The sequence below is a fragment of the Polypterus senegalus genome, chromosome 2 (genome assembly GCF_016835505.1).
Source record: "Polypterus senegalus isolate Bchr_013 chromosome 2, ASM1683550v1, whole genome shotgun sequence".
Taxonomy (NCBI): Eukaryota; Metazoa; Chordata; class Cladistia; order Polypteriformes; family Polypteridae; genus Polypterus; species Polypterus senegalus.
The window spans coordinates 146,165,716-146,191,801 of record NC_053155.1 but is presented as its reverse complement, the minus strand read 5'-3'; the positions used below and the strand labels follow the sequence as shown (position 1 = coordinate 146,191,801).

General features: G+C 35.2%; 1 protein-coding gene across 1 annotated transcript in view; it reads right to left on the bottom strand.

Moving 5' to 3' along the window:
* fgf14 (fibroblast growth factor 14) overlaps positions 1-23,665 on the bottom strand; it is an 813,860-nt gene extending 790,195 nt beyond the window's left edge. Inside the window, exon 1 of the mRNA XM_039744787.1 lies at positions 22,924-23,665. Within this exon, the coding sequence (XP_039600721.1) occupies positions 22,924-23,194 (271 nt within the window). The 5' untranslated portion in view covers positions 23,195-23,665. The remainder of the gene's footprint in view (positions 1-22,923) is intronic.
* Between the last annotated feature and the right edge of the window lie 2,421 nt (positions 23,666-26,086).

Here is a 26,086-nt window from a genome sequence, read left to right as displayed (position 1 = left end):
CTACCCAGGAAGTAAATTATACTGAAATAACAACTAAATTGTACTGACCAGCAACATTCTGCTGGAGCAGCTGAACTGCATATCGTATTTGTATCCATACCAGGCCTAAAATATTTCTGCTACCTAATTAAAATGGGATACTGATGTAAACCAACTCTTTATAACACAATTTTATATTTAATGAGTTATTCCAGCTTTTATCTACACATAAAATATGAGTTTAATAAGAATTAACTCTGTGTCAGATTTGCGTCTAAAAGCAGCTGCACTCTTCTAATAATAATGAAAAAGAGTTTACTCTGATGAGCTTTGACCTGACTGTACTGGACAATAGCCAAAATCCTGAACAGTGAACAGAAAAAAATACAATTAAGTTATGCCGGAATACAAATAATTAATGATCACTACAGCAATTGTCAATTTTATTAACAAAGCTCAGAATGGTTTACCAATATAAATGTAGTAGTTGGATACTGACTGTGAAACATTTACGGGGTTAAGTTGTAAATATAATCAAAATTAGTGTTGTGAAATAATGTCCTATGCTCCGGTAGAATTAACTTTTATAAAATGAAAGTACATTGAAGCCATGTGAAGTCTTTATTAATGTGTATCAAGCAAACAAAAACAGTTTATTACAAATTCAATAGAGGAAGTGAGGCTCATGAGCTACTGCTGTTGGTCTTTTTCTTCTTCTTCATCTTTTCCCACCTTTCTGTAGAGTCGATGTGCTTGATGAATTTTTATCATACAGCTTAGTCCTGCACCTCCTCCTAAGTCTAACCCTTATCCTTCAGTGCTTCTTTTACTTTATCCATCCACCTCTGCTTAAGAATGTCATAGCCATTATTAAAATTTTAGCTGGACTGTGGATCATGTTAATAATGGCTATGAAAACCTTAAAGTGAATATCAAGAGTAACACATATGGGGTTACAAGAAGAAATGTACTAGTAGATGTAGAATTATTTTGTGGTGGCTTATAATTTATCTCTTTACTTTATTTAGCAAAATTGGCACAACTTTAAATTTTTAAGTGTAGATGATTTTGAAAAATTGTCATAACGTTAGGAGTTTAGGGGATTTCCCTGTTGTATGTTGTTATCAATGGGCAAAGATGTGCTTGGCCTCTAACAATTTGACAAGAAAGTGGTTGTTCTTCTTCTGTGTGTAACAAATTGCAAATCTGATTGGTCATAAGATGAAGAGGAAGAGGAAAAAGAAAAGCTCTCCGTTTTTGAAAGGACACATTTAAATTAAATGCATGACTTGCTGGCACAGTAATGAGAACTGGCAGCTCCTGATCCAGGAGTTAACTCCTGGCTTATGCACTGCCTGTGTAGTTTGCATATTTCATTTGTATCTGCGGGATTTTTCTTTGGTTATTCTCCCCCACCCAAAATATTAATAAATGTTAAGATTAAATTGATTGGTGACTCTGTATCAAAGAAACATGAATATATGAGTGAGAGTGTCCTATGATGACCTGGTATTACATATAGAATTAGTTGTGGTCTTTAATACAAGAATAAGGTTAGCTTGTGTATCCATGTCCTTGTACTGGATTAATTGGGTTAAGAAAATTAATGTAATATTTTATTTATTTATTTAGAGTGTTGCTCAGTCCAACATTATGAATATGAGCAAATTAAAAGTTGTCAAATGGCACACATAATTTTACTCATTCTTTCATTTCATTTAAGGATTGCAAATTGTTTACTTTTAAAAAGTGTGGGAAACATGTCACCTATGTACTTTATGAAATTTAAAGCTTTACTTTGAGGTATTTTGTTCATTGTAGCTATAGTTTGATTTTAGGTAGAGCTACTGATCCACTCATAAAAATAATTGTATAGACTTTCCCAGCTATATGGGAATGAATTACATAAAATGCTGAACTCTTATAAAAGACCACAAGTTTTGTAATAAAATAAATAAAAGAATAGAATGTAAACAGAGCATACAAGGAAAATGTGTTGTATAAACAGTAGAATGCAGGCCTTTGACATTTAGGCCATTTTCAATCTATAGTTGATCAAGTGTTCCATGTAGCTACTAGATTACAAGGACTGCACTGTCTTCCAGTGAGAGCAGGGTTCTGGAAGGGATGCACAAGGAGAACTGCAGGTGGAAAGGTATACCCAGTAACCTGATCAGAAAATTATCCACATCTGTATACACATTTGTTAAGTTAGTTGTCAATTCGAAAGAGTGGTTATGATTGTCTGCATGTCCTGCTATAGTCTGGCACCCCTTCCTGCATGTGTTCCTGGAGTGTGTTTGATGTTGCTGGGACAGGCTCCAGCATTCAGTGAATTTACAACGGGATTAAGCAGGTTAAGGTAATGATAGGCAAAGTTTCTGTAAAAATCTAAACATTAGTCTTTAAAAAAGGTAGCTTGAAGTTGTTTCTTTTAAAACTAATATTTAAATAGAAGAAACACAAGATGCATAAGGTAATAAAGGAACAGAATCAGAAGCAAAGACTTGTAAAGTATTTAATGTAAAGGGAAAAAAATCATCTTAAACAAATTGATGCAGCATAGCATAAATTTAGGGGAAAAAAAATATTGCTCTCAACAGCAGAGCTATGCACAGTAAAAGAAATCCTTTACATATTTAGTTAATATAGATTGAAAAATATCCATGCCTTATGGAATCTGGTACCACTTTCATGTGCTTTTGTTTTGTGAGTCTAACCTGCATTGCTGTCTATTGCAGCGTTTTGCAGTGTTGCCAGCTTTACCTGATTACAGATAACAACAGCTGTGAAACTGTGCTGCAGAGGAACAAATGATTACCGTCTCACCAGCTGAAGTTGTGTCAGCTTAGCTTCTTCAAGCTCCTACTCTATATGTTCGGTTTTCCTTTTCGCAGTTGTGCTCTGCACAATGAAACATTTTTATCTCATTGAAATGTAATCCTAATGTACTATACACTGCTCAGTAATGGAGTCTTATTATTATGTACTGCTTACTTTGGCATTGCATTCTACTTGTAGTTGGGTCTCTGCCTTCACCGGATGCTGATGTGATAGGTTTCAACTCCCACACCCAGAATTGGATTAAGTGGGCTCAATAACTAATTAATGTTAATTTGTGCACCACCAAACCATAAAGGGTTAGTGCTGGGGTAGTCCCTGCCTTGCAATAGAGGCTGCTACCTCAGGCTCTGGCTTCTTGTTACCCACTAACTGGACCCCTAAATTGGGCAATAGACAGTAGTTTAGAACACTTAACTCCAACTAAAGTATGTGTTGTTCATTGTGCACACTGGCATTATTTTTACAGTACTCCTGCCTCACAGCAGTTGCCAGCCTGGTCATTATCTGTTTAGCCTGCCTGTTGCCCACCTACTGTGCATGGGCTTCTAGAAGTATTCTAATGTTCTGCCACATCTTGAACATGTACATGTTAAGTTAAATGGCATCTCTTAACTTGTTTAACACGTGTAAAAGAGGATGTTGAATTCAACTTCATTGCTAGGCCACAGAGTTTCTAGGAACTTCTCTAGGTGTCACATCCATATACATCATAAGGTAAATACAATTAAACAACATAATTTTGCGGTGCATGATACCATTCGAGCAGTATATACAGCCATATCGAATAATAATATATTGCACAAAATCACAAATATGTTACACAATTTGACAATGCAGATTGCATTCATCCTCAGTAGTACATCACATAAGCCTTTCAATAGCAAATATAAATTTCAGATCAGGATAAACAGATGTAAATCGAGACTGGGTTTAACCAGAGTGACTACATAAAGATAGAAACTGTTGATGTATCTAGTAGTTCTTGCTTTTATTGACTGGTGATGTTAATAACTGAATAAGATGTTTACTTGGGTGAGTGTTGTTTTTGATTATATTTCCAGCATTTTTTCTCACCCGTGTTTTATACAGATCCTCAACACAGTCCTGTTTCTGGCCTTCAGCTGTCCGAATGACAAGCTGCAGTTTATTGCTTTGAGTGAGAAGATACACTGCTATGCAATACATTCTATCTATCTATCTATCTATCTATCTATCTATCTATCTATCTATCTATCTATCTATCTATCTATCTATCTATCTATCTATCTATCTATCTATCTATCTATCTATCTATCTATCTGCAGTTGAAGTCTGAGGTTTACATACACTTAGGGTGAATTCTTTAAAACTCACATTATAACCCCTCCACAGATGTTATACTAACAAACTATATGTTTGGCATACTGTTTAAGATATGTACTATGTGCAAAAGTAATTTTTTCCAACAATGTTCACAGACAGAGTATTTTATTTTTATTTACTATATTTCAATACCAGTCGGTCTATCTATCTACAGTTGAAGTCAGAGGTTTACATACACTGTATCTACATAAGAAATTCTCAAACTGAGGGTGTCAGGGAGACTGCAGTCTGTCTTGGTAGCACTGGGTACAAGGTGGGCAACATCCTTGGTAAAGCTGCCAGTCCACCACAGGGTACACTCTCAAGTACACCCATACTTGTCCAATTTGGAATTGCCAGTTAACCTTATTAAAATATCTCTGGGAATGTATGAGAAAACTGGACAGCTTGGAGGTATACTTACATAGATATGGAAAGAAACAGGAAAACTTACACAGGTGTAGAAAAGATATGCATCCAATCTCTTTCCATCTCAGTGGCCTTTACCACTTTGGACATTGCCATCAGTTTTGGCCACTTCCTTTTTGTGTAGCATGTTGAAATGACCACTCTTATAGTCAACGTGTTTTGCTGGGAAAATACAGTGGTAATTGCATCTGAACTGGCCTGGTTTTGTGACTCTAGCTTAGTCATGTCTGGGTTTTACACATCATTATTTAAATATTTTCACTCATCCGTTGCCCACCACACAAAGTTATTTGTCATTAGCATTACAGATATAAAACTCATTCATGTGGCCTGAACAGGTGCAAGAAAGTTGCTACCAGAGTGCAGATAACATTGAACAACAGAATAGGGTAATAAAATTAAATTTTCCTGTTTTCAGACAATTATTTGGTATTTATATTATCATTTTTTTTTTTATTTTTTGACCCTTCTTCTGCATGTTTTGCATATTTAAAATATTTTTTTCATAACCCTAGCAATCGGGCAGACAGACAGATACTCAGGCAGATATGCAGACACTTGTCCTTTTATTAAGGTGGATAAATTAAAGAAATATGACATAATCTTTAACTTTAATAACTTTACTAGTAATGAATTCACAGCAATATTTTTGAAGTGAACACAGTATAATTTAATGTCTATCACTCTTTACTTTAAATGTCACCTTTAACAGCCTGCATCATCACAAGGCGCCTTACTAAGCTAACATGACCACAATACAACATCACATTTGCCTGGTCAGTGGTGCAAAATTGAGAAAGAACACACAACACATAGCAGATGTGACAAATGCACCTCTGGCAGACATTATGCTGGATCACCCAATCCTTTGGCCTATTTTTCAGAACATTTTCTACACTTCTAGATACCATTGAATGATATAGAAATTTGAAAATATGTAAACATCTTCTTTCTGAGCCTGAATTTCCATTACAGTGCTCTGAAGAGAAATTTGGAACAATGCAAAAATTAAGTCTTTTTTATTCATTTAATATGACTATTTCTTATTTTCAAATCTTACCTGAACACTTTTAAACTGTTCTTTTCCTTTTAAAGACACCTACTGTAGAGTCATCTTTCCATAGGCATTTGAATGCTCAGCAGCATATTCATGATTTCAGTCAGATAAAGATGGTATAGTCTTGCTAAAGAACATTCCAGAATAACATATTTTGTTTCACATAATATATTGCATTACATACAAAAGGAAAACCAAAATATTTAATATTCTTTAACACAGCAGACATCCATTCAGCTAGCCTGTCGAATGCACAGACAATTTCTGCATGCACGGCTCATGCTAAACAAGTTATTCTCATTATTCACAGCTGTCAGTAGTTATGAAGGCATTTTAAAAATTGAATTTCAAGTATTAAAGTTCAGCTCTAGAAAAGAATAGGATCTAGGGCACCCTAGTGGCTCACTTTGTAAATTATTTTTGTGTGCAGCATCATTAGGGGAATTAAATCCAGGGCTCTGCAGGGGTTGGGATGAATTGCATAACAAAGGTAAGAGAGTAAGTGAGGGGGAAGGTTTCAGAAAGAACCAACTGTGCTTACATGGCTTAACTTAATATGGAACATCACACAACTGAAGCAAATAATGACATGTAAAAGAGTCAAGAAAACTGTGGGTAGGTGCAGTGAGTGGCTGAAATTTGGAATAACAATGCATCAATAGCATTCATCCTGAACAAGGCTTAAATTTTTTATGCTTCAATGCATGTGCACTAAAGGCTGTTTTATCGCACCTTTTGTCAAATGAGTAATCCTTAAGGAAAGATGTGTTTATTTTCACCAGGTTTTTTCTTGATTAGAATTATAAGAACACAGAGTATATGCTGACCGTGACAAGTCCAAGGAAAGACACAGGATCAGGCCAGTTTTTAAGTTACCCAACCATGGGCCTAACAGCATGGACTTTGTGGAGAAGCCCATGTACAAAGCGTAGTTAATATGCACATACTGTATGAAATACTCAATGCTGTTCTAGAGGACAGGTTTTGTTCAAAAAGGGCAAAATTAAGGAGATTTTCCAATTAAATTGAAGAATTCCCTAAATCTAACAGATTCAATTAATGACCCTAAAACTAATAGATTCAATTAATGAAATCTGTATTTATTAGTATCTTTCATATTCTCAGTACTTATATGACTTTTAAATTGAATCCTGCATGTGAATTCTTTCGGTTATAATTATTCACATGTGGTTTTAAATGGTATGTGCAAAAAACATTGTCAATGTTTAATGATAGCTTATAGTGTTAAGGTAACCTTTAAATGTGGATATGTAGAAAGATATATGAAAGATAAATGGAACACTGACATTTTTTGCTGTGTCTGTTGATCCACTAGGCCAGAAAGTGTTGTATGACAGATTCATTTTATAAATAACTTTATTTGCAGTATGATTTCTTTTAAAATCAAGCAGGATGCAAAGCTTCTGTAAGACCTCTAGTAGCAGCAGACAGTGTACAGCAGTGGTTCTCAACCTGTGGGGCGGGCCCCCCTAGGGGGGCGAGAAGTAACAAAAAGGGGGGCGCGAAGATGTGAAAAAAAGAAAACAAGAATCAAAAATATGAAAAAAACATCTGTTGAAACCAAAACAAATTAACTTAAATTAACATAAACTACATTCTGATACTAGAACAATAAATATAGAGTTAGATAAATGTCGATAAAAGTTAAGTAGGTATAATAAAATATGCATCTACATTTCAAAAAAATGTTGGGGCTAATTAAAACTGTTATGAAAACTCGGGTCGCAAATACTTAAAGGTTGAGAAACGTTGGTGTACAGCTTATATGGCTTGCGAACTGGATCAACACAGAACAAGCAAGGCCCTAAATGCAGCTATGGCCACATTAACACACTCACTCTATGAAACAGTATCTTTAAAGCTCTCTGCAGGGCTCTTCTTTAACTTAAATACTTTCTGATTTATCTTACTTCTAATAACTTATTTTCTGCCTATCAAGTCATTTAGTTATAATTATTTTATTTAAATACTGCAATATCATTTTACATTCTTGGGATACTCTGGCTTGTGCCAATACATGCTGCGGTTTTAACACATTATTTGTCTTACTACATACTTCCATATTGAAAATCTAGGTGTTTATTTCTGTTTCCACAAGAACAGCTCAGGATTACTAAATGCTTCCTCCCTTGGCGATGTGTACAGGTATAAGACAGATGTAAACACAGTAACTGTCAGACATATCTCACTCTTTGCCTGCCAAAAAGAAGTCTATGGGGCTTTATGTTTCACTCATCATGAGCTGCTCCTCTGCAATCTTTCAAACATACAGTAATGCAGCCTTAGGCATACACATTTACATTTAAAGAATCTTTTTTTTTTGTATCAGTATACTGCTGCTGGATTATGTGAATTTTCCCTTGGGATTAATAAAGTATCTATCTATCTATCTATCTATCTATCTATCTATCTATCTATCTATCTATCTATCTATCTATCTATCTATCTATCTATCTATCTATCTATCTATCTATCTATCTTGCTCAAGAAAAAAGAGTTGCATGGAGAAGCAGCAAACTCCGTTGTATTTTCGAATGATGTCATAAGGTTTAAGTAGAACAGGTCAAAGCAAGCATGTCTAGATCTTCAAAATAACAAGTATGTCTTTAAGATCACAAATGCCAATAGACTGGAGTAGCCTGGTGTCATATTGTAAGCCTGATTTCAAATGAGGGGGCAAATATTGATCATTATAAAGGATTTAAGTGAAGTGCTGCAAGGACTACTTTTAATCATGGATAAGTTGTGTCTGGAATGTGGGGTGCAATGGCTTAAATAGAAAAATTAAAAACAAATCCAGTAAGAGACATTAAGAGTCAAGGGAGGCTGGGGCTGATTTCTGCAGCATTGTTTACAAGGCAGGAACTGACCCTCGAGAGGATGGCCACAGGATACACTTGCCCACACACTCAGCAATCTAGTTATCACACCTTCTGGGCGTAAATATGGGTATCCAGAAAATATACGTTTGAACAGAGATAGAATGGACTGTCAGTCCCACTAGATCGTAGCCCATATCTGGAACAGAACCTGGAGAGGAATGGGTGCAAGAAATAGTTGATTCGTTAAACAAGCTGCATTTTTGACATTACTGAATAGGTAATTGGTGACAATGAAAACCAAGCATTTGGATTGAAGAATGAGAATGACTGCAATAGACAGATATTCTAAGGGCAAAAATGATTTAAGTCATTCATAAACCATTTGGGATGATACCTCTTTTTTAAACAAACACCATTTACTCAGGCTTGGGGTCAATTCTTGATAGGAATCATTTTTGTCTCATTTTATTATTCTACAGATAAGAAACATTTTGCGTCACAGTTTGGTAGAGCTAATCAATGTCCTCACTTTACATTTTTATTATGGTTTTCTAGTGAACAGTATCCAAAAGTATAGTATAGATATTTGCATTTTTTACACTTCAAGAAAAGGTGGGTGTATGACTTGAGGAAGATTGTAGGAACAGAGTCGGTATATATAATTGTGCCAACAATCTTGTGGTTTTAAGTCTAATATTTAGATCTAACACAAGGCCAGAACATTGAAATTGCCCTTTTGTCAATTAATAACTGTGTCCCTAAGTCTACTCTACCTCTGCACATAGACTAAGCTGTAGTCTCCATGTGGATAATCAAATTGAATCAGCTTGCATCGGCTCATGCAATTTTTTTTTGTATTCATAAGAATTACTTATAAATATTGTACTTTGAAATCACTTGTTTTTTTTGTTTGGTGCTTCCTAGCTCACCAGTGCGAGAAAACTCCAAAATACGATATACCATTAATGTCTAGTTATGCATGATGTTGAGCTTTTTGTAGTTTCCCCTATTTTTGGCCTTCTAAAAGCGCCCATTTTTTTGCCAGTTTTGGCCAATATTTTGTGCAGGAAATGATACCCTTATGAGAAACAGTTTGTCTTTAGAAAAAATGATCACAAGAACCTGAAGTTGTGAATGCTTTATCAGCCAACACCAGGGGTTTATCCCCTAATGGAACACAATGGTTCAAAGTTACTTCTTTTCTCAAAGTTTCAAAAAAATGAGGATCAGTAAAATATACATATGGAATGTTGTTTTATACTATTTTGAGGTGACTGATCACGAATATGACAATATTTTGGATATTTATATTCTTTACAAGTGGTTCTAAGAATCACTAATAAAAACTCACAAATTTCAATATAAGCATATGAGGTAATGTTTTAGACAATTTCAACATCAGTGATTATGAATATGATGTTATTTTTGATGTTTTTCTACGGAACCGGCCCTCTATGGACATCTATCAGAGGATGAAAAATTACAAATTTATATTACAATCTCGAATATTTATATATTTAAATTGAAGCTCACATTTTAATATTTCAAATATTTGTCACAAATATTAATGTTTATTATTTACTTCTACCTCATGAAGTAAATAATTCCATTTCTTATTAAGACTCTGAATTAGGGTGGCTTATGTTAAATCAGACTTTTTTCACTTTTAAATCTTGACATGGTTCAACAACACAAGCATAGCTGGTGGGGGCGGAGGGGTGGTCCACCCTGGGTGTCACTTTTTTAGGGGCAACACTTTTTAATAAACTTTAGTACTAGACTTGTTACTGTTTTTTGACGACTTTGGCTGATAGGTTTTTGGCAAGTTAATGTGTGTTATCTATGTCAAAATTACACCATTAATTACAAATACATTTGTTGCAAAGTTATATTTTACAAATGTGAATCTTGACCAGTTTGCCGACTTACTCTGGCCGAAGACTCTCTCCGTTGACTTATTCAAACCAAAAGGAATGAACCCTTCAATCTCATTATAAATATTTTATTATTCTCTCAAGATGTAGCAAACATAAGATAGTGAGACAAGGGAAGAAGTATTAAAAAAGAATGAAGGGGCATTATTGAAATAAATCAATCATAATTAAAAATTAAAAATGTAGTTAAAATTTTCACCATTTTCATTTTTTGTATGATATGTATTATTTTTTGTAAGTTGGTTTGGGCAGAAAACTATGTCACTGTGCAACAACTATGTTTCCAGGGAAAAATATTTCCTAAGTTAAAACAAACTTAACAGAGGACAGAATCAGTATTTTCCATACAAATAATGAATCTAATGTTAAGAAAATAAATATAGGACAGGCTGGTGCATAGTATACTGTATAACCTAAATTTACACAGTAGCATATAAAATAACTACCACAGAAATAATGATTGATTGAACTACTCTGACTTTTTCACACCACAGTTTATTGTGTAATAAATAAATAAACATTAGTGTGCTGACTTTAGTGAAATTAAATGTAATACTAGAGTTTCCTGACAATATTAAGCAGGCATTAAGAAAAAATTAAGAACAATCATAACCACTTAAAACATTTTTACAATATATGAAAATGAACTAGTGAAGATAGCAGTTTGGTGGTCAACTTCCAGAATTCTAGATTCAGGTACTGGCTGAGTCATATTCTCTGTTAAGTTTTCATTTCTCCCAGTATCTCAGAGTTTTCTTTTTTTCTCCAGTACTCGACTTTCTTCACCCACATCCATGTAGTGATGCACATGTCATTCACACTGTATAAACTGTATATTGTGAATATAAATAAAATAAAAAATATTGAGAGCAGACATATGTTGATCGAACAGAAATAACAAGAAGACATTTTTCCTTTATTAGTAAAAGCAAGCGGAAGCGCATACAGTTCATTCCTTTTTTGCTTTTACAAATCCCCAGTGAATCAAATGATTTGCATTTTTTATTTGGGTCTAAATGAGAAAATAATAACTAAGTTTTTGAATATTGCTGCATGATGCTTGTTTTTCTTGCAGCTGGCATCATATTCACTGAATAACATCTTTCGAATAGAGCAATAAAGTGTACTTACAACTTTCCGTTTTTTTATTTTTTTATTCTTCTCTAAGCAAAGGCTGGGATGTCAATCTAAATATCTAGCAAAGTATTGTACTGTATGGCAAGCAAAAGATTGCCAAGTTTTAAAAAAGAGGTTACTATATTAACAGGAATATGTGTAGGGCATGTTAGGGACCGCACAGAGACAAACAATGAGAAAGAGACAGAGTGACAGAGAGGAGGGAAGAAGCCTATGGAAGCTGGCATGGCAGATGGAGCCCTTCAGGGGATAGTAAGCCCAGTAGGTTTAACGGGTACCATGGAAAGAAATTCTCCCAGTGTGTCTCAGCGAGAGAGAGGTCATGTTGCCTTGGAAGGAAGACAGAAGGATTCCCCAGGCAAATAGAGGGAAGGCTGCCCAGAAGATGACTTCAGAGCCTATCCAGCTGAAACAAATGTTGTGGGGACAGGCAGGAGATTAGTCACTTTCCACTACTCTTCTAGTTGGCAGCAAACAACTTCCAAAGTGGCTTACAAGTCCACACCTGCCAATTTCCAAACAAATTGATGGACTGAAAGGTCTCCTCTCATTTGTCAAGCATCTCATATTTATCTGCTCATATGTAGATGAGCAAGCAGTTCAAGAACAATCCCAGTATCAGAAATTTTGGTGAATATAGGAGACCATGGACGTGAGGTCATCTTTGGTCTCTATGTACAATATGTCATGATGAAAAACTACTCTGTGAATTCTTTTTTCAGTGTCATTCCCACCACCAGAAAATGGAATATTACAGAATCAAGTTAAACAAAGATATATTTGACAGCAGGAAGAGTGACTAAAGTGTTGACCCTTTGGTCAGGGTATCTGAATCGAGGCTTCGCTGTGCTGTGGGGATATTCTTAGCAAAAAGACCAAAAGGTGGTGTCACAGCATGTAAAGCATAAGATTAACAGCACATAGAGAACCAGAGAGAGGGAGGAAATGATTGTGTGGCAGTGCAACAGTGAGCATGGCTGGCTCATAGCTCTGCAAGTCTGGATTTAGGTTTGTGGAATGTATACATTTTCACAGCTTCTGCACTGTGTGGGGTTTTCTGCTAAGTATTTCAGATTCCTAAAACATTCATGGGTTGGGTTAACTGGTGACTAAATTGGTCCAGTGTAAGATAAGACTTGTGATAGATAGATAGATAGATAGATAGATAGATAGATAGATAGATAGATAGATAGATAGATAGATAGATAGATAGATAGATAGATAGATAGATAGATAGATAGATAGATAGATAGATAGATAGATAAGTAAAACTTTATTTGTCCCATTTGGCTTTTTATAGAAGATCTTAAATAAATACATCAATAGACAGAAAAATATATAAATAAATATATATATATATATACACACTATGGTCTAAACACACATCAAAATGACAAGAAAGAAACTAAACTTCTGTAATGGCAGTCCCAGTACCAGTGAAGCTTATGCAAATGTATTACTATTTGTATAAAGGAGCACCAGTAGTATTTCTTGACACATTCCTGCTGAATAATTAATTGGCTAAAAGTCCTCGTGTTAGTGTGTTTTTGCTACTACTTCCACAGGTTCTAGAGTGCATCATACTGAGCCTGTCTTTTTAATTAGCTTGTTATTTTGGTGGGCCTCATTTGGAGTGATGTTACTGGCCCAGCACTCAACAGCATAGAAAACTGCACAGGCAATCACAGAGTTGTAGAACTTGTGAAGGATGCCACTTCCCACATTATAGGAATCCAGTCTCCTAAATAAAAAGAGTCTTCTCTGTCCTTCCTTATACAGTTCCTCTGTGTTACAAGACCAGTCCACTCATTCATTGGTATGGTCACCCAAGTACTTGTAGCAGTGCACCAGTGAGGAAACTGTCTCATCATTCAGAGCAGGTTCTTGCTTTCCTTCCAGTGTTACGGCTCTCTGAAACCTCACATTCAGGTTTAGAAAATGAAACAGTAAATGTATTTTTATCAGATTTTGGAATAACTTAGCCATCAGTATTCCAAATGATGAACTGAATGGTCTCCTGTCATCTTTCTAACTTCTTATATTCTTAATGAATAAGTGAACGAACATGCCTTTATTATACATCGTAATGCATTAGCATATAAGAGACAGGTGCAGGTCACTTACTACACACAGCCAGCTACAGTACACCTCATAATACATTACTCGATAATACAGCATGTAGGCTATAGGTATACATTTTCAAATTTCACTGCAAGCACAAAAATTTCATATTTGTTTCCTCTAAAGTGAATTACAAATGCAACTAGCTACATAAAAACTCACAGAACTGTATTTACTCCTGACATTAAGTTAAGACAGTTAAGTAAGATTTGGCAACTCAATGTAACTTAATATGGGTAATTTTCAAAAATGTTTATATTGTGAAGAGCTCCACATACATTAAATATGCTGTGTTTAAACTAATCATTTCTGAATTAAAGAAGAAAGGCAGATATAATAGAACAGAACAGAATAATTTAAGCTTAATTTTGTATTCCAGTGAATAGAGTATATAGTGTGTTAAAAGGGTTAGTGTTTAATAATGTTGTACAACATAGAAGGAAGTGGTTGGGATGAATCACATTATTTCATCACAAAATGTAGGTTCTTTTTAAATGCCCAGCTGAAGACATCCATGCAGAGAAGAAGCATACATGAATGCCACAGTGCATTATTACTCCCTACAATCTGAAAAGGCTCCAGGCTGACTCAGGGATCATGGCAAATCAGTACAAAGCAAAAGAACACTAACACCAGACTCAAAGTGGGACACAGTTAATAAGTCATTTAGAAAGGTTAACATTATATCCAAAAGGTGCAAATAGTTTAAAACCACCTCTCTTGAGTTTTGTCATTTCAAATATGAATAATTGCAGCAGTTCATGTAAGGGAAGGCTTATTAAAAAGTATAATGCAAAGTAAGAATAAACTGTGCATGAATATGGTGGCATGCATATTTTTTTCCATAAGAAAGTACTTCACAACCGTATTTAAGTGAATTTCAGTCACATTTTCAAAACGTATAAAGTACAGACAACAGAGAACCCTGCCAACAAGGAAGAGAGTGCTTTTTCTTCTGTTTCATAAACCTTCTTACTTAATTCAAAACAAGTTCTCATTACCATCATATGGGAGGCATGAACTAAACCTAGAAGGGAAACTAGTCCATCTCTAGGTACATGTAGGAAAATACCTCAAAATCATCACAACTCAAGAACACTGAAGAATATAGGCACACTCAATCACAAAGGGTTAGGAGTTTGGCAAATAAAGTAGAACACATGGTGATGTAGGAAGGACAGGCAAACTCTGCCAGGAAATAGGTGTATTTATTTCATATACACTGAAGGTAATGTTCAAGGTGTTGCTCAAGTAGGCGGTAGGAACTGGATGCTCTTGTGATTTTGAATTAACATAATGATACCTTTCACACATTACTTGCAATGACAGAAGACTAGAGTTTCAAAAAAAATGCCCATGTATATTAAATATCATGACTAATCTTTTGAAGGAGTAAAGTGGAAGAAAACATTAGAAATCCTAAAAAGATGGTAGACTGGAGAGACAAATGATTCACTATCATTTTACTGTATATGTTCAGGTGACGGCAATGGAAGAAGGAGAATCAGATACTAAAAAAGCTAAAGATGCCTATGTTTACCTTTTTTATTAGAAATATACTTTTCAACTGATGATTACTGAAGAGATGATGACGAAGTTATAAGAGAAGGAGCTTCTAGGGTTCATATATCACCAAACCATTGTGGTGTATTACAAAACAGAAACATTCTATTAATGCTGTAGGTGAGAAGTATGGTGTGAATATTAATACAACACAGGCATTGTTTGTAAAGGATGATAAAAAAGAGAAAGAAATTATACACCACACTAGACTGACAAAAGTTACTGCAAATTAAGCAGCCCCACTCTGTATAGATAAGATTAATGACCAAAGATGTATTTAGCAATAGAGTGGAACTTTTAACTAATTATTGAGCAGGAAAATCAAGAAGAAAATCATTAAAGCAGTAGGGAAAGGCCTAGCATTACAATGTTCAGAGACGTGGGCAGTAAGGAAAAAAAAACATAAAAACATGTTAAGAGCTATTTGAAATCTGAATGTGGAGAGAATCAAATGGCAAGACTGTGGGGTGACTTGGTATGCACTGAAAAAAGTATAACATTGATGTTGTTCATTCAATGTAAATTTTCTCTTTCAAGCAACTTAAGATTAGTCATTTAGTGTTGTAGCTTGAAATATTTGGTTTCAGATCTCAATCAAAGTAAAAAAATTGTTTGTACCAAAGTAAGTTATGATGGAGGGAATAAACATAAAAATCCTATTTCAGTTAACCTAATATTTTAGGTTGTTTGTGTGCTGAGGGAGGGGCCGTTTGTATATTCTTCCGGTCAAACTTTCCAGCGTGCTGGCTTTCCAACTGCCAAAAAAGAAGAACACTTTCCCGAGTGGAGTGCACATGGTACTACAGGTCTGGTCATTTTCAGCAGCAGACTTTTATAACGGAGGATTTCTGGTAAGTAACCCTGTTTCTCAACTGTGAATTTTAAGTATAAGAGCTCGTAATAAACATACTTTCAAGAAAGCTGTAGAAACATTTAATCATTTTTTGTTGTATATTTAAGATTTACACTGCAAAATGCTTGTGTATTTGTACTAGATTTTTAAATAAATGTAAAAAGTACAGCATTGGAATGTGTTATGTTCATAATATTTCTAACAGCATAAAAACAGGTTATGACCAATAAACCATTTTAAATTGTAACAACTTAAAACACAGATTTACTTCAGTATAAAACAAGTAAATTACACTTAATCACTCTAACTGATTTGCCTCAACTTAAAAATTGTGGGTTCAATAAGATAAAAAGAATTATATTGGTTCAGATTGAAAATATTAAGTGTGAATCATTACCTTTATTATTTTAAGTTGAATGGGGGTTATACTTTTTTCAGTGTGGCTGCTAACATGTGTAGACCATTTTAAACGTAAAACAAAAATGGGGCTGACACAGAGGAAGACAAGAGAGGGACATACAAAAGGGAAGCTGAGAATGAAAGAGAGAAACGGGGTTAACATGAATAATGTTAATAAGCTGCACAAAAAGACAAGCCTCACACAGACAGCAAGCAAAAACCAAGGACAAATACTGGAGGAGGTGGATTGTACAAATCCGTCTTTGGGTGAAACATTGATGATGGTATGTCAAATACATTGCAATGTACAATGCATATATGTAGTATAGTACACAGTATATAGTATATACTGTAGTTAATTGAAATGTATGCCTTATAAAGACAGAATAGTATTTTTAATACGGATTAAATTTAATTTTTGTGTGTTTAAATCGTGGAACATGTAGATAGATAGATAGATAGATAGATAGATAGATAGATAGATAGATAGATAGATAGATAGATAGATAGATAGATAGATAAAATTTCTTCTTACATACATACACATATGATTATATTAAAATTCATAATTAGATATAATACTTCTGACTGGATTATAAAAGTTGTAGTTAATATCTGATAAATACAGCTATGTTATGTACAATAATGTGCTCAACTTTGTAGAATTATGTGCATTTCTTGCCTGTTTTCTTGCCTTGCAGATTTAATCAAATTATTTATAGCATAACTATAGCTAAGTAACATTCCTTAATCCAGCCATTTTAACAGGAAGCAGGGCCCATTGTGCTTGCAGTAGGTTCCAGGCAGGCAATAAATAACGTTGAACAGAATTTTAGACACATTCAGATACCCATTGCTATACTCGCTCATACTTAGTTATTTTGTAACTGTCAATCAACCAAGCATGATACAGTATATTTAGATTGTGTGTGAAAATACGAGTACACAGTGGAAAATATAGATGCAAGTAAAGAGAGCATGCAGACTTTACATAGAAAGTATCTCAGCAGGTAGGGAACTGTTCCATTGTCCTGGTGCTGTGAAGCAGCTATTCTATAACATGTTGAATAAAAAAGAACATTATAACTCTATAGTTAATGAAAATATAAAATAAAAATGTTTTATGCCAGTGCATCTGTAAAATATAATTATATGTGAAGTATTTATAAATGTATGCTAGATATCTGAAAATAAGTTGTTCTCTTCTACAGATGTATAATCAAAGTATTTCACATTAATTAGTCATATACAGTACATGCCAAGTATAAATATATTTTTGTAGGCTGAATATTTGATAATGGAAACCATTACTCCTTCAATTCTCTAAACCCTGTTATTTCAGTTCAGGCTTATTTGGAGCCAGAGCCTCTCCTGGCACACAGAACAAACTAACTCTGAAACAGGCACCATTCTGTCACCAGGCACAATCATTCACCCACAACACCAAGACCATACCAAACAAAAGTGTCTTGCATGTTTTAAGGATGTATAAGTAAACTCCTGGAAATTAACATTAACTACTTCAGAATTCAAGCACATTCTTCTGTGTTTCTAGTGAATGCTTACCTAGTAAACAGTACTGGACATGTGTGTACATAATGAGGGTAAAGGGCTACAATTAGAATTGGCTGGCTCTTCTAACACTAGAATGCAATTATAACCTTACAAATTGCCAAGAAGAATATGAGTATTTCCATGTGACTTCAAGCTTTTTGATATACTCTTAACTATGGGTAGAACTAAACAGTGTCATCTCCAGACAGAGGAGTAGCTTCAATGACAGACTTTTGTCACTGTCCTGCTCCACTGACAGACTAAAGAGATCGTTCTTCCCCCACACTATGCGACTCTTCAATTCCACCTGGGGAAGTAAATGCTAACATTAATTTTATTTTATTTTTTTTATATTAATTTTTTTTTTCATTTTTATTACTATTTAATTTAATATTGTTTCTTTGTATCAGTATACTGCTGCTGGATTATGTGAATTTCCCCTTGGGATTAATAAAGTATCTATCTATCTATCTATCTATCTATCTATCTATCTATCTATCTATCTATCTATCTATCTATCTATCTATCATCTATCTATCTATCTATCTATCTATCTATCTAAATACAGTCTGGCTACAGGTAATGAGTTAAAACTAAATTAAACTAAAATGTGTGTATTCAGCAAAAACTTGAGACTATGAAAAAAACTATTTTTTTGTACCTTTTCACAAACTACCGACCATTATTTATCTCATACTTCTCTTAATATCTTTTATACAAGTTAAAAAACAGACATTAAATGTACTACACATTGATACTCACTAAACAATATTTAAATCTAATTTATTGTACCCATTTTCACAGCCTGCAAACTGTTTCAGTTTAACAAAAATAATAGGCCTTTATTGATATCATATAAATAGCATTTATGTAAAACAATTAACACTTTGAAATGACTTGGATACACATGCTACCTCTAAAACAAGTGTGTATCACTGACAAGTCCAAATTGCTAATGAGTGTGTGTTGTGCGTGATTAGGCATGATGAGAGACTGGCACTCTGTCTGTGGTTGGCTCCTGCCATGTAACCAGTGTTGCTGGGATAGGCTCCAAGACCCTGCAACTTTGAACCAAACTGAGTGGTTTTGAGAACGGTATGTATGTTATATTACAGATGACACATAGAAAACAGGGAATACTACAGTTGCATTAATAAAATGTGAGTGAAAGTATTCTGTTACTTACTGAACTGTATATGAAATTTAAACAGAGCTTATGGTTTGCAAATGAAGATATTTATAATATATTGAAGGTGTCCACTATAGGAAATGCATAAATAGCATATATAGATAAACCTGAGAAAAATAGCATATTATAAAGAGATTGCAATTAAAATGTCTAATAAGATTGTGAGCTCATGCATTCATTTCCTACAGACCATACAATTTTTTATCAATTAAAATAATTCCCATATGTTTTAGTTCTCAGTATCTATGTTTTTGTTTTCACTAATAACATCCTCTATTTTATTAGCAATATATGTGAAAATATTAAGTAAAAGGGGTATGAGGCTCCAATGAATATTGCAAAATGACTGTTAGTTTTGTCAGTCAATAAATGAAACGGGTATAATAATGATTTACAAATATTGGTTGGAAAAAAGCACAATGAATTGATTTTGTACCCTTTTAGTGAAAGAAGTAAAATGCTCCTCTGTCTTTTAAGCACTGGAATATGAAGAAAGTAAACTGAGGCCTAATCTCTAAGAAGAGTGCATACACAGCAAAATTGTCAGTGTAAAATTAACACTCAGGTTTTACTGTGCAGCTCTTATTTGTTTTTTTTTCCTTTTATCAATAAAGCTCCTGTAGACCACTTTTATATTAGATTTATGCTGAAAGAAAAATGAATGATCAACACCAATATAAATGTAACTAAGAGTATTACTAATGCAAGTGCATGGAGATTTGCCTTACTGTTGCAGAGTACTTATTAAAAATCCTGGCCTGGTCATGTTCTTCCGCTGCCTGCATATGTTTTCTCTGCATACTAGAATTTTCTCATAGATGTGCAGGTAAAGATGACAACGTATCTCAATATATTTGAGTGTAAAGGTGTGATGGAGTGTGGCCTGTAATTGACTGGAACTTTATCCATACTGTCCGAGGACATTGTGCTCAGTGCTGGCAGAATGAGCTACTGCTCTGCGTGACTCTAAAGCATGGATAAGTGAATGAATGGAAGAAAAGATGAATGAATATTGTAGATGAATGAATGGTAGTAGAGCAATAAATGCTAAAACTGTCAAACATAGGGACTACACAAATAGATAGAAAAGATGTGGAATATACTTGGATTAATTATAACAATGTAAAAGCAATTAAATAGTTGTTCTAATTCTTGACTTAAAAGATTATGGAAATTTCTAAATCTTCCAAGTAATAAGCTCAAATATTAGCTGATGGCAGTACCCTTTTTTTGACCCATGTAGCGTTCTGATTGTCAGCTCGTTTAAAAATAGTTCCCAGCATTTAGAATTGCCTAGAATGTCAATCAATCTGTGCCAAAAACTCACTATAAAGTTAAAGTAGAGTAGTTCAAACAGTAATGACCCAGAATAAGCTAAATTTTATAGTTTTAGCTCAGCCTAAGAAAGCTTGTGAAAAGTTTGATTATTATAGAAAGTTAACCAAGTTAACCCTTTGTTTTAGAAATATAGACACGGTACGGCTATTGAATAATTGGGTGTTAGATCTGAACTAATCCCATACTCTGTAATATTAACCAGCAGAGTTTTGAAAGATATGAAACTTGAAGGTACAGTCACTCTGAGGTACCAGAGTTGTGCAACTGCTTTTTTTTTTTTATTCAGGTATACTGTAAAAATAGAAAAACACTTTTTTTACAGCTAATGTCTTGGTGAGCTTATCAAGTTGTGTTCTCAGTTGGAAATATTTAATATGTTTTCAGTCAGGTTACCCTCAACATAAAACATGTATCAACCTGCAAAAGTGGAACGTTTTTCCAATTAGCCAATTAGCGTAATCATGTATGAGGGGACTCTTCTATCCTCCAGTGCTTGAGCTGTAGCATTGTGTGCTACTGTCATCATTCTAGATTAGGCATCCCTGTTCACTCCTTGGCTGTCATTCATTCAGTTATGGCAAAGAAACGATAATCCTTTGATTAACTTTTTCACCAGAATTGGTCTGTTCTTAATACAGCGTGAGGAAGATTGAGGGTGGCATTGCTAAATTTGCCTTCAGATGTTTAGGTGTGGGGCCTCTATGTCAAACGGCCGCAAAGTGCGAGGTGCGTATCTTGGCTCTGTCCATGGTTCTGAATTTCAGGCCTCGTGTACACTATTTATTATTTGCCTTCATCATATTATTCATGAGAAGGCAGAGTAGGCCACAGTGCAAAAGAGTTCACTTGAAAGTACAACAGAAAGGAGTTGTACAAAGGAGACAGAAACTATACAAGGTATTAGACTTTGTCAAATAAATGTGTTTTGTTTTGTTTTTTTTCTCAGAAACAGGCGACTCAACCCCATCATAACATTGCAGGTTTGAAATATCAGGCAGTAGGCTTGTTCTAGATGTTGGACATCTCGGTAATTTCACAGTTAGTAAGTTGTTACTTGTGAAGGCGTCAGCTGTAAACAAATGGCAGCGCTGTTCGTCGCCGGAGTGCTACTTAATTTGCGCTGGGAAGTTACTGCTTTGCTGCAGCGCGTTTTCAGCGCGAGAGCTTAAAAGAAAACGCGCGATGATTTCCACGCCGCGGTCACTCGGGGATACGCCGATTTTTCTCAGTCTTTTCAACACCTTTTGTTAAGCGTTGCATCTGAGTCGTGTACGGAGCGGAGTGCTCGAATCGGCGCGTTTCTGCTCGTCAATCGCGGGGTGTCAAGAAAGGCAAAAGAGCTATGATCTACTACACTGCAGTGCCCACGTCAGTACGAAAGAAAACACACGCACTCGCACACTCAAGCGGGGCTTTTCTGCCTTTATGACTCCTACTCATATCAAGTCTGGGTCACGTAAGGCGTCGGTTTCAGTACTAAACGCCACTCAGTTGCATACCGAAAGTAGATCACCTGTTTTTTTTTTTATTCGATCTTCCTCTGACGCAACCTGTACGAGGCAAACAGAAATAATGGCACTATAAATACCCAATCATAAGCGCAATCCTAAAAGAGCGAGCGAGAGAGAAAGCTTCACTTCAATATATCCCACCACTGTGTCAGTTTGATTTTCAAAAATTAAAAGCAACACCAGAAAAAAGAAAGAGTATGAAGAAGAAGCAACAGCAACTGACATTCGAGGAAAGAAAAGAATCATTGCCAAATATTTAAATGAACTGCAGATCATATGGTGAGCTGAATCGAACAGGACAATTTGCATTCGATAATATTCACCGTGCTCACTGGCTTTGGCATGTAAAAAAGCATCATCTGGTAATTCTAACAGCCAGATTATTCTGAATTATAAAATTACGGCATCAGTTGAAAGAAAGGCATCCTCTATCCCTCTGTATATCCCCCCCTTAATTTCTGTTCTCTCCTGCAGCCACAATATCTTCGATAAGCAAAAGTGTAGCATAAGAGAAAAATGCTGCAGCAGCAAACATTTTACTAGTAATCAGATTAATACAAATTGCCGAAGCAACACAATAGTTCAGCGGCGTCACAAAGGCAATCTTTCTAATATAACCTGACACAAACCCAAGAGATCCGTAAGAAAAGTTGCCAGCCTTGCCGATTACATGGTGCAAGGCTCTTTTTTCCCTTGATGCCATGGAACTTGTATGCATCGTTTCACTGCACATAAAATTGTGATTGCAGATCTAACACAAGCACTAAAACAATGCATAAGCCGGCGAACAGACAGCGGGTCTGAAGCGACAGGCACTGGACATAGGCTTACCACTTTGGCTCTTGTTTTTCTTAAGACTCTTGCCACAAAGACACTGCAGCATATGCGTTCCTTTGCTGAAAATGTTCCAAAGAAACCACATTGATTTGGGCGAAAAGCAATCCAGCAGCTTAGACACCCTGAGAAAGAAGAGATCCTTGCGGTTGCATAATAAAACACTGGGATCAGTTCTCCTGGACAGGGGCACCAGTTTTACCATAGGAAAATATAGAGATTTGCAACTGGGGGTTATGTTATATTCCAGGGTTCGTCCCGTGTTCATTCACTTGCTCCGATTTGTTTCAGTCTACTGAATGAAGGTTGTTTTCCTTTTCCCCACGATGCCCTATGTTAATAAAAAGAAAGAAATGAAAAAAGAAAAAAATAAAATAAAAAAATTGTACAGCTATCTCACCAAATTGCATATGCTTCGCCAGATGCAGGTGCAAGACGTAAACAAAACAGAAGTAAATCGAAAACAGGAGAACAGTTAATAATTCCCAAAGATTAAACCATCGCCTATTAGTTGATCGGTATGAGGAAAGGGTGGATCTGCAGAGCATCAAAAGCCAAGAAAGGATTCATCCTACAGAAAGACTGCAACGGTAGCCCCAACAAAACAACACATAGCCAAATCAAGTCCGTCCACTTCTCCTTTAAAGCCGTTTACTGCCGAGATCAATTTCTAATAACCTCTTGCTTCATTCCAGGGGAAAAGGCACCGCTTAATCAGACAGCTTTTTTTTTTTTTTTAAAGCAGTACTGTCTCTCAATTTTTTCGGGGTGGGGAGGGAGGGGAGGGGGTGGGGGGGCTTTTTCACAAATTAGCCGCTGACATCTCGTTCTCTTTCCAAAAGTACCATGGATCCGAAAAATATTTGCATGTTATTTCTCTCCTGCTTGAGTCTGTGTGTTAAAAAATAGATGGGGAGTAGGAGGAGGGGTTGAATTGAAAGATTGGCTTTCCATTACGTAAACACGTGGTTCAACACCGTCACAAACGAGACGTTTCTCTCTCTCTCCCTCACTCTCTCTTCACTCTCACTCTCTCTCTCTCGCGTTCTCTCTCTCTTCTTTTTTTCAGGATTTCAACATTACAGAAAAATATGACAGATTTGTTTCGTAATTGAGATCAAAAGACAATAATAGAAGGATCGGGTAGAAATGCGTTTCATGTTCATATTTCAAGGAAAAAAATAATAGCGTTTTGCAGTTGGGCTTTTCTTAACCCGTCTTTGGTTGTTAAAAGCTAGGAAGACAGACACATTGACAGATAGATAGATAGATAGATAGATAGATAGATAGATAGATAGATAGATAGATAGATAGATAGATAGATAGATAGTACTCTGTGCTTTTTCTCTGATGAACGCTATCTAATGCGGACCCCAACTAAAAAGATGTGTTTCTATATAATGTACTGTAGGCATAAACAAACAAAGGCAGACGGCCATGTAATTATTTCAATTCAACAAGTGTACTTTTTTTCTTTCTTTTTTGGCATTAGCATCGAAGCAACCCATAGAGAATAATTACATCACGCAGGTAACAGGTACCCATTTTAAAGTTGTAGTATCCCAGCAGATCCACACGGTCCGTATACCGCAGCTGCTGCAGCAGTGACAGGTAGAGATGTTCGCAGCTTTTATTTGAGAATGACTTCCGGATTCTCTTTTTTTCCTTCTTTTTATCCCCTAGCTGCTGTGGAATTTGCTGAGCGATGATTTTACGCCTTCAAGTTAAAATACGGAGTTTAACTGCGCGTTAATTCCTGATTGCAACGATTTAACACGGTGTTTTCAAATTAGAAAATAGAAAGCCTCACATTAGGTCCCATGGGACAATGTCCTATGCGACATTTTTAAAACCTCCACAATAAACACATCAGTAAACGACATTTTATAACTGCGGCAAGTCGTTGTTTTTTTTAGTAACAGATATGACGACCAAAGTCCGCGACCATGATTTGAATCAAGCGGGGGAGAATTCAAAAATGATTCACTTGTCATCCGTAAGGGATTTAGTAAAAACATAATCATTATTATCTTCTTCTTATAAAAAAGTTTTCTTTGCTCAAATATTTGAAATGGTGGTGCTGAGGTGTCACCCGCTCCAATCGGGTCCAAACGTCCGCAATATTTGCTATCCAAAGTCTTTTTACTATCAAAACTTGATTCTCCTGGTTAGGAACTTATAATGTGGCAAAAATAAAAAAAAAATAACAATAAAAATCTGTTCTAAAATTACGCTGAAATTGTAGGACAAACAGGAAAACAAAAACACCCACAAAACATATGGGATAATTAATTTGGTTAAAGAGTAACATACTGATCTAGTTAATTCATCCGAATAGTCTTTTATGTGTTCTTCATTCTGAGAAAACTGATTTGTGCTTAATTATTTACGTGTTCGGCTAAGTGCAAGCTCATTTTTGTTATTCATTGAGATGTTTCCATGTTACATGCTGCTTTCTATTAACACAACTTCCATTATCTATCTATCTATCTATCTATCTATCTATCTATCTATCTATCTATCTATCTATCTATCTATCTATCTATTTATCCTTTTTTTTCTCACTCTCTCATATTAGTTTCTGTACATTAGTCCAATTTATGAGGGTGGGTGATGGTGAGTGTGACCAGTAATGGGCTGGTGCTTCCTTCACATCCTCTGGCTCTATACTAGATAAGTGCATTAATATGGATGGATACATTATTTGTATTTACACTTAGTGTTACAGTAAGAACTAATGGTCTTCTCAGTACAACTCATATCACAAAGAAATATATTGTTAATGTAAAGTAGATGATTCTCTAAACAAAGACCCACAAACACATAAAATTAAAGTATAATTCTCCTGGCAATAAGAAACAGTTATTGATTTAGTATGAAAGAAAAATTATTCAATTATATAATAAATATCAGATTTTTTTATTTTCTTGAATTTTGTTCTAACTTTATGTATACGTGCGCACCATAATATATCTGCTCTGTATGGAAATTGTGACTTGTCTGCTCAGAATATAGTCAAAAGGGCAGGTTCCATTTAGGAGCCACCAGGTTTTTTTTTGTTTTTTTTTTTTTATGGAGACAGCATTTGCATTCATTGACAGTAGGATCTCCCATGGACTTGGATCTTATTCTTTTTGTGAAGTTTTCCCTTTCTTCCATT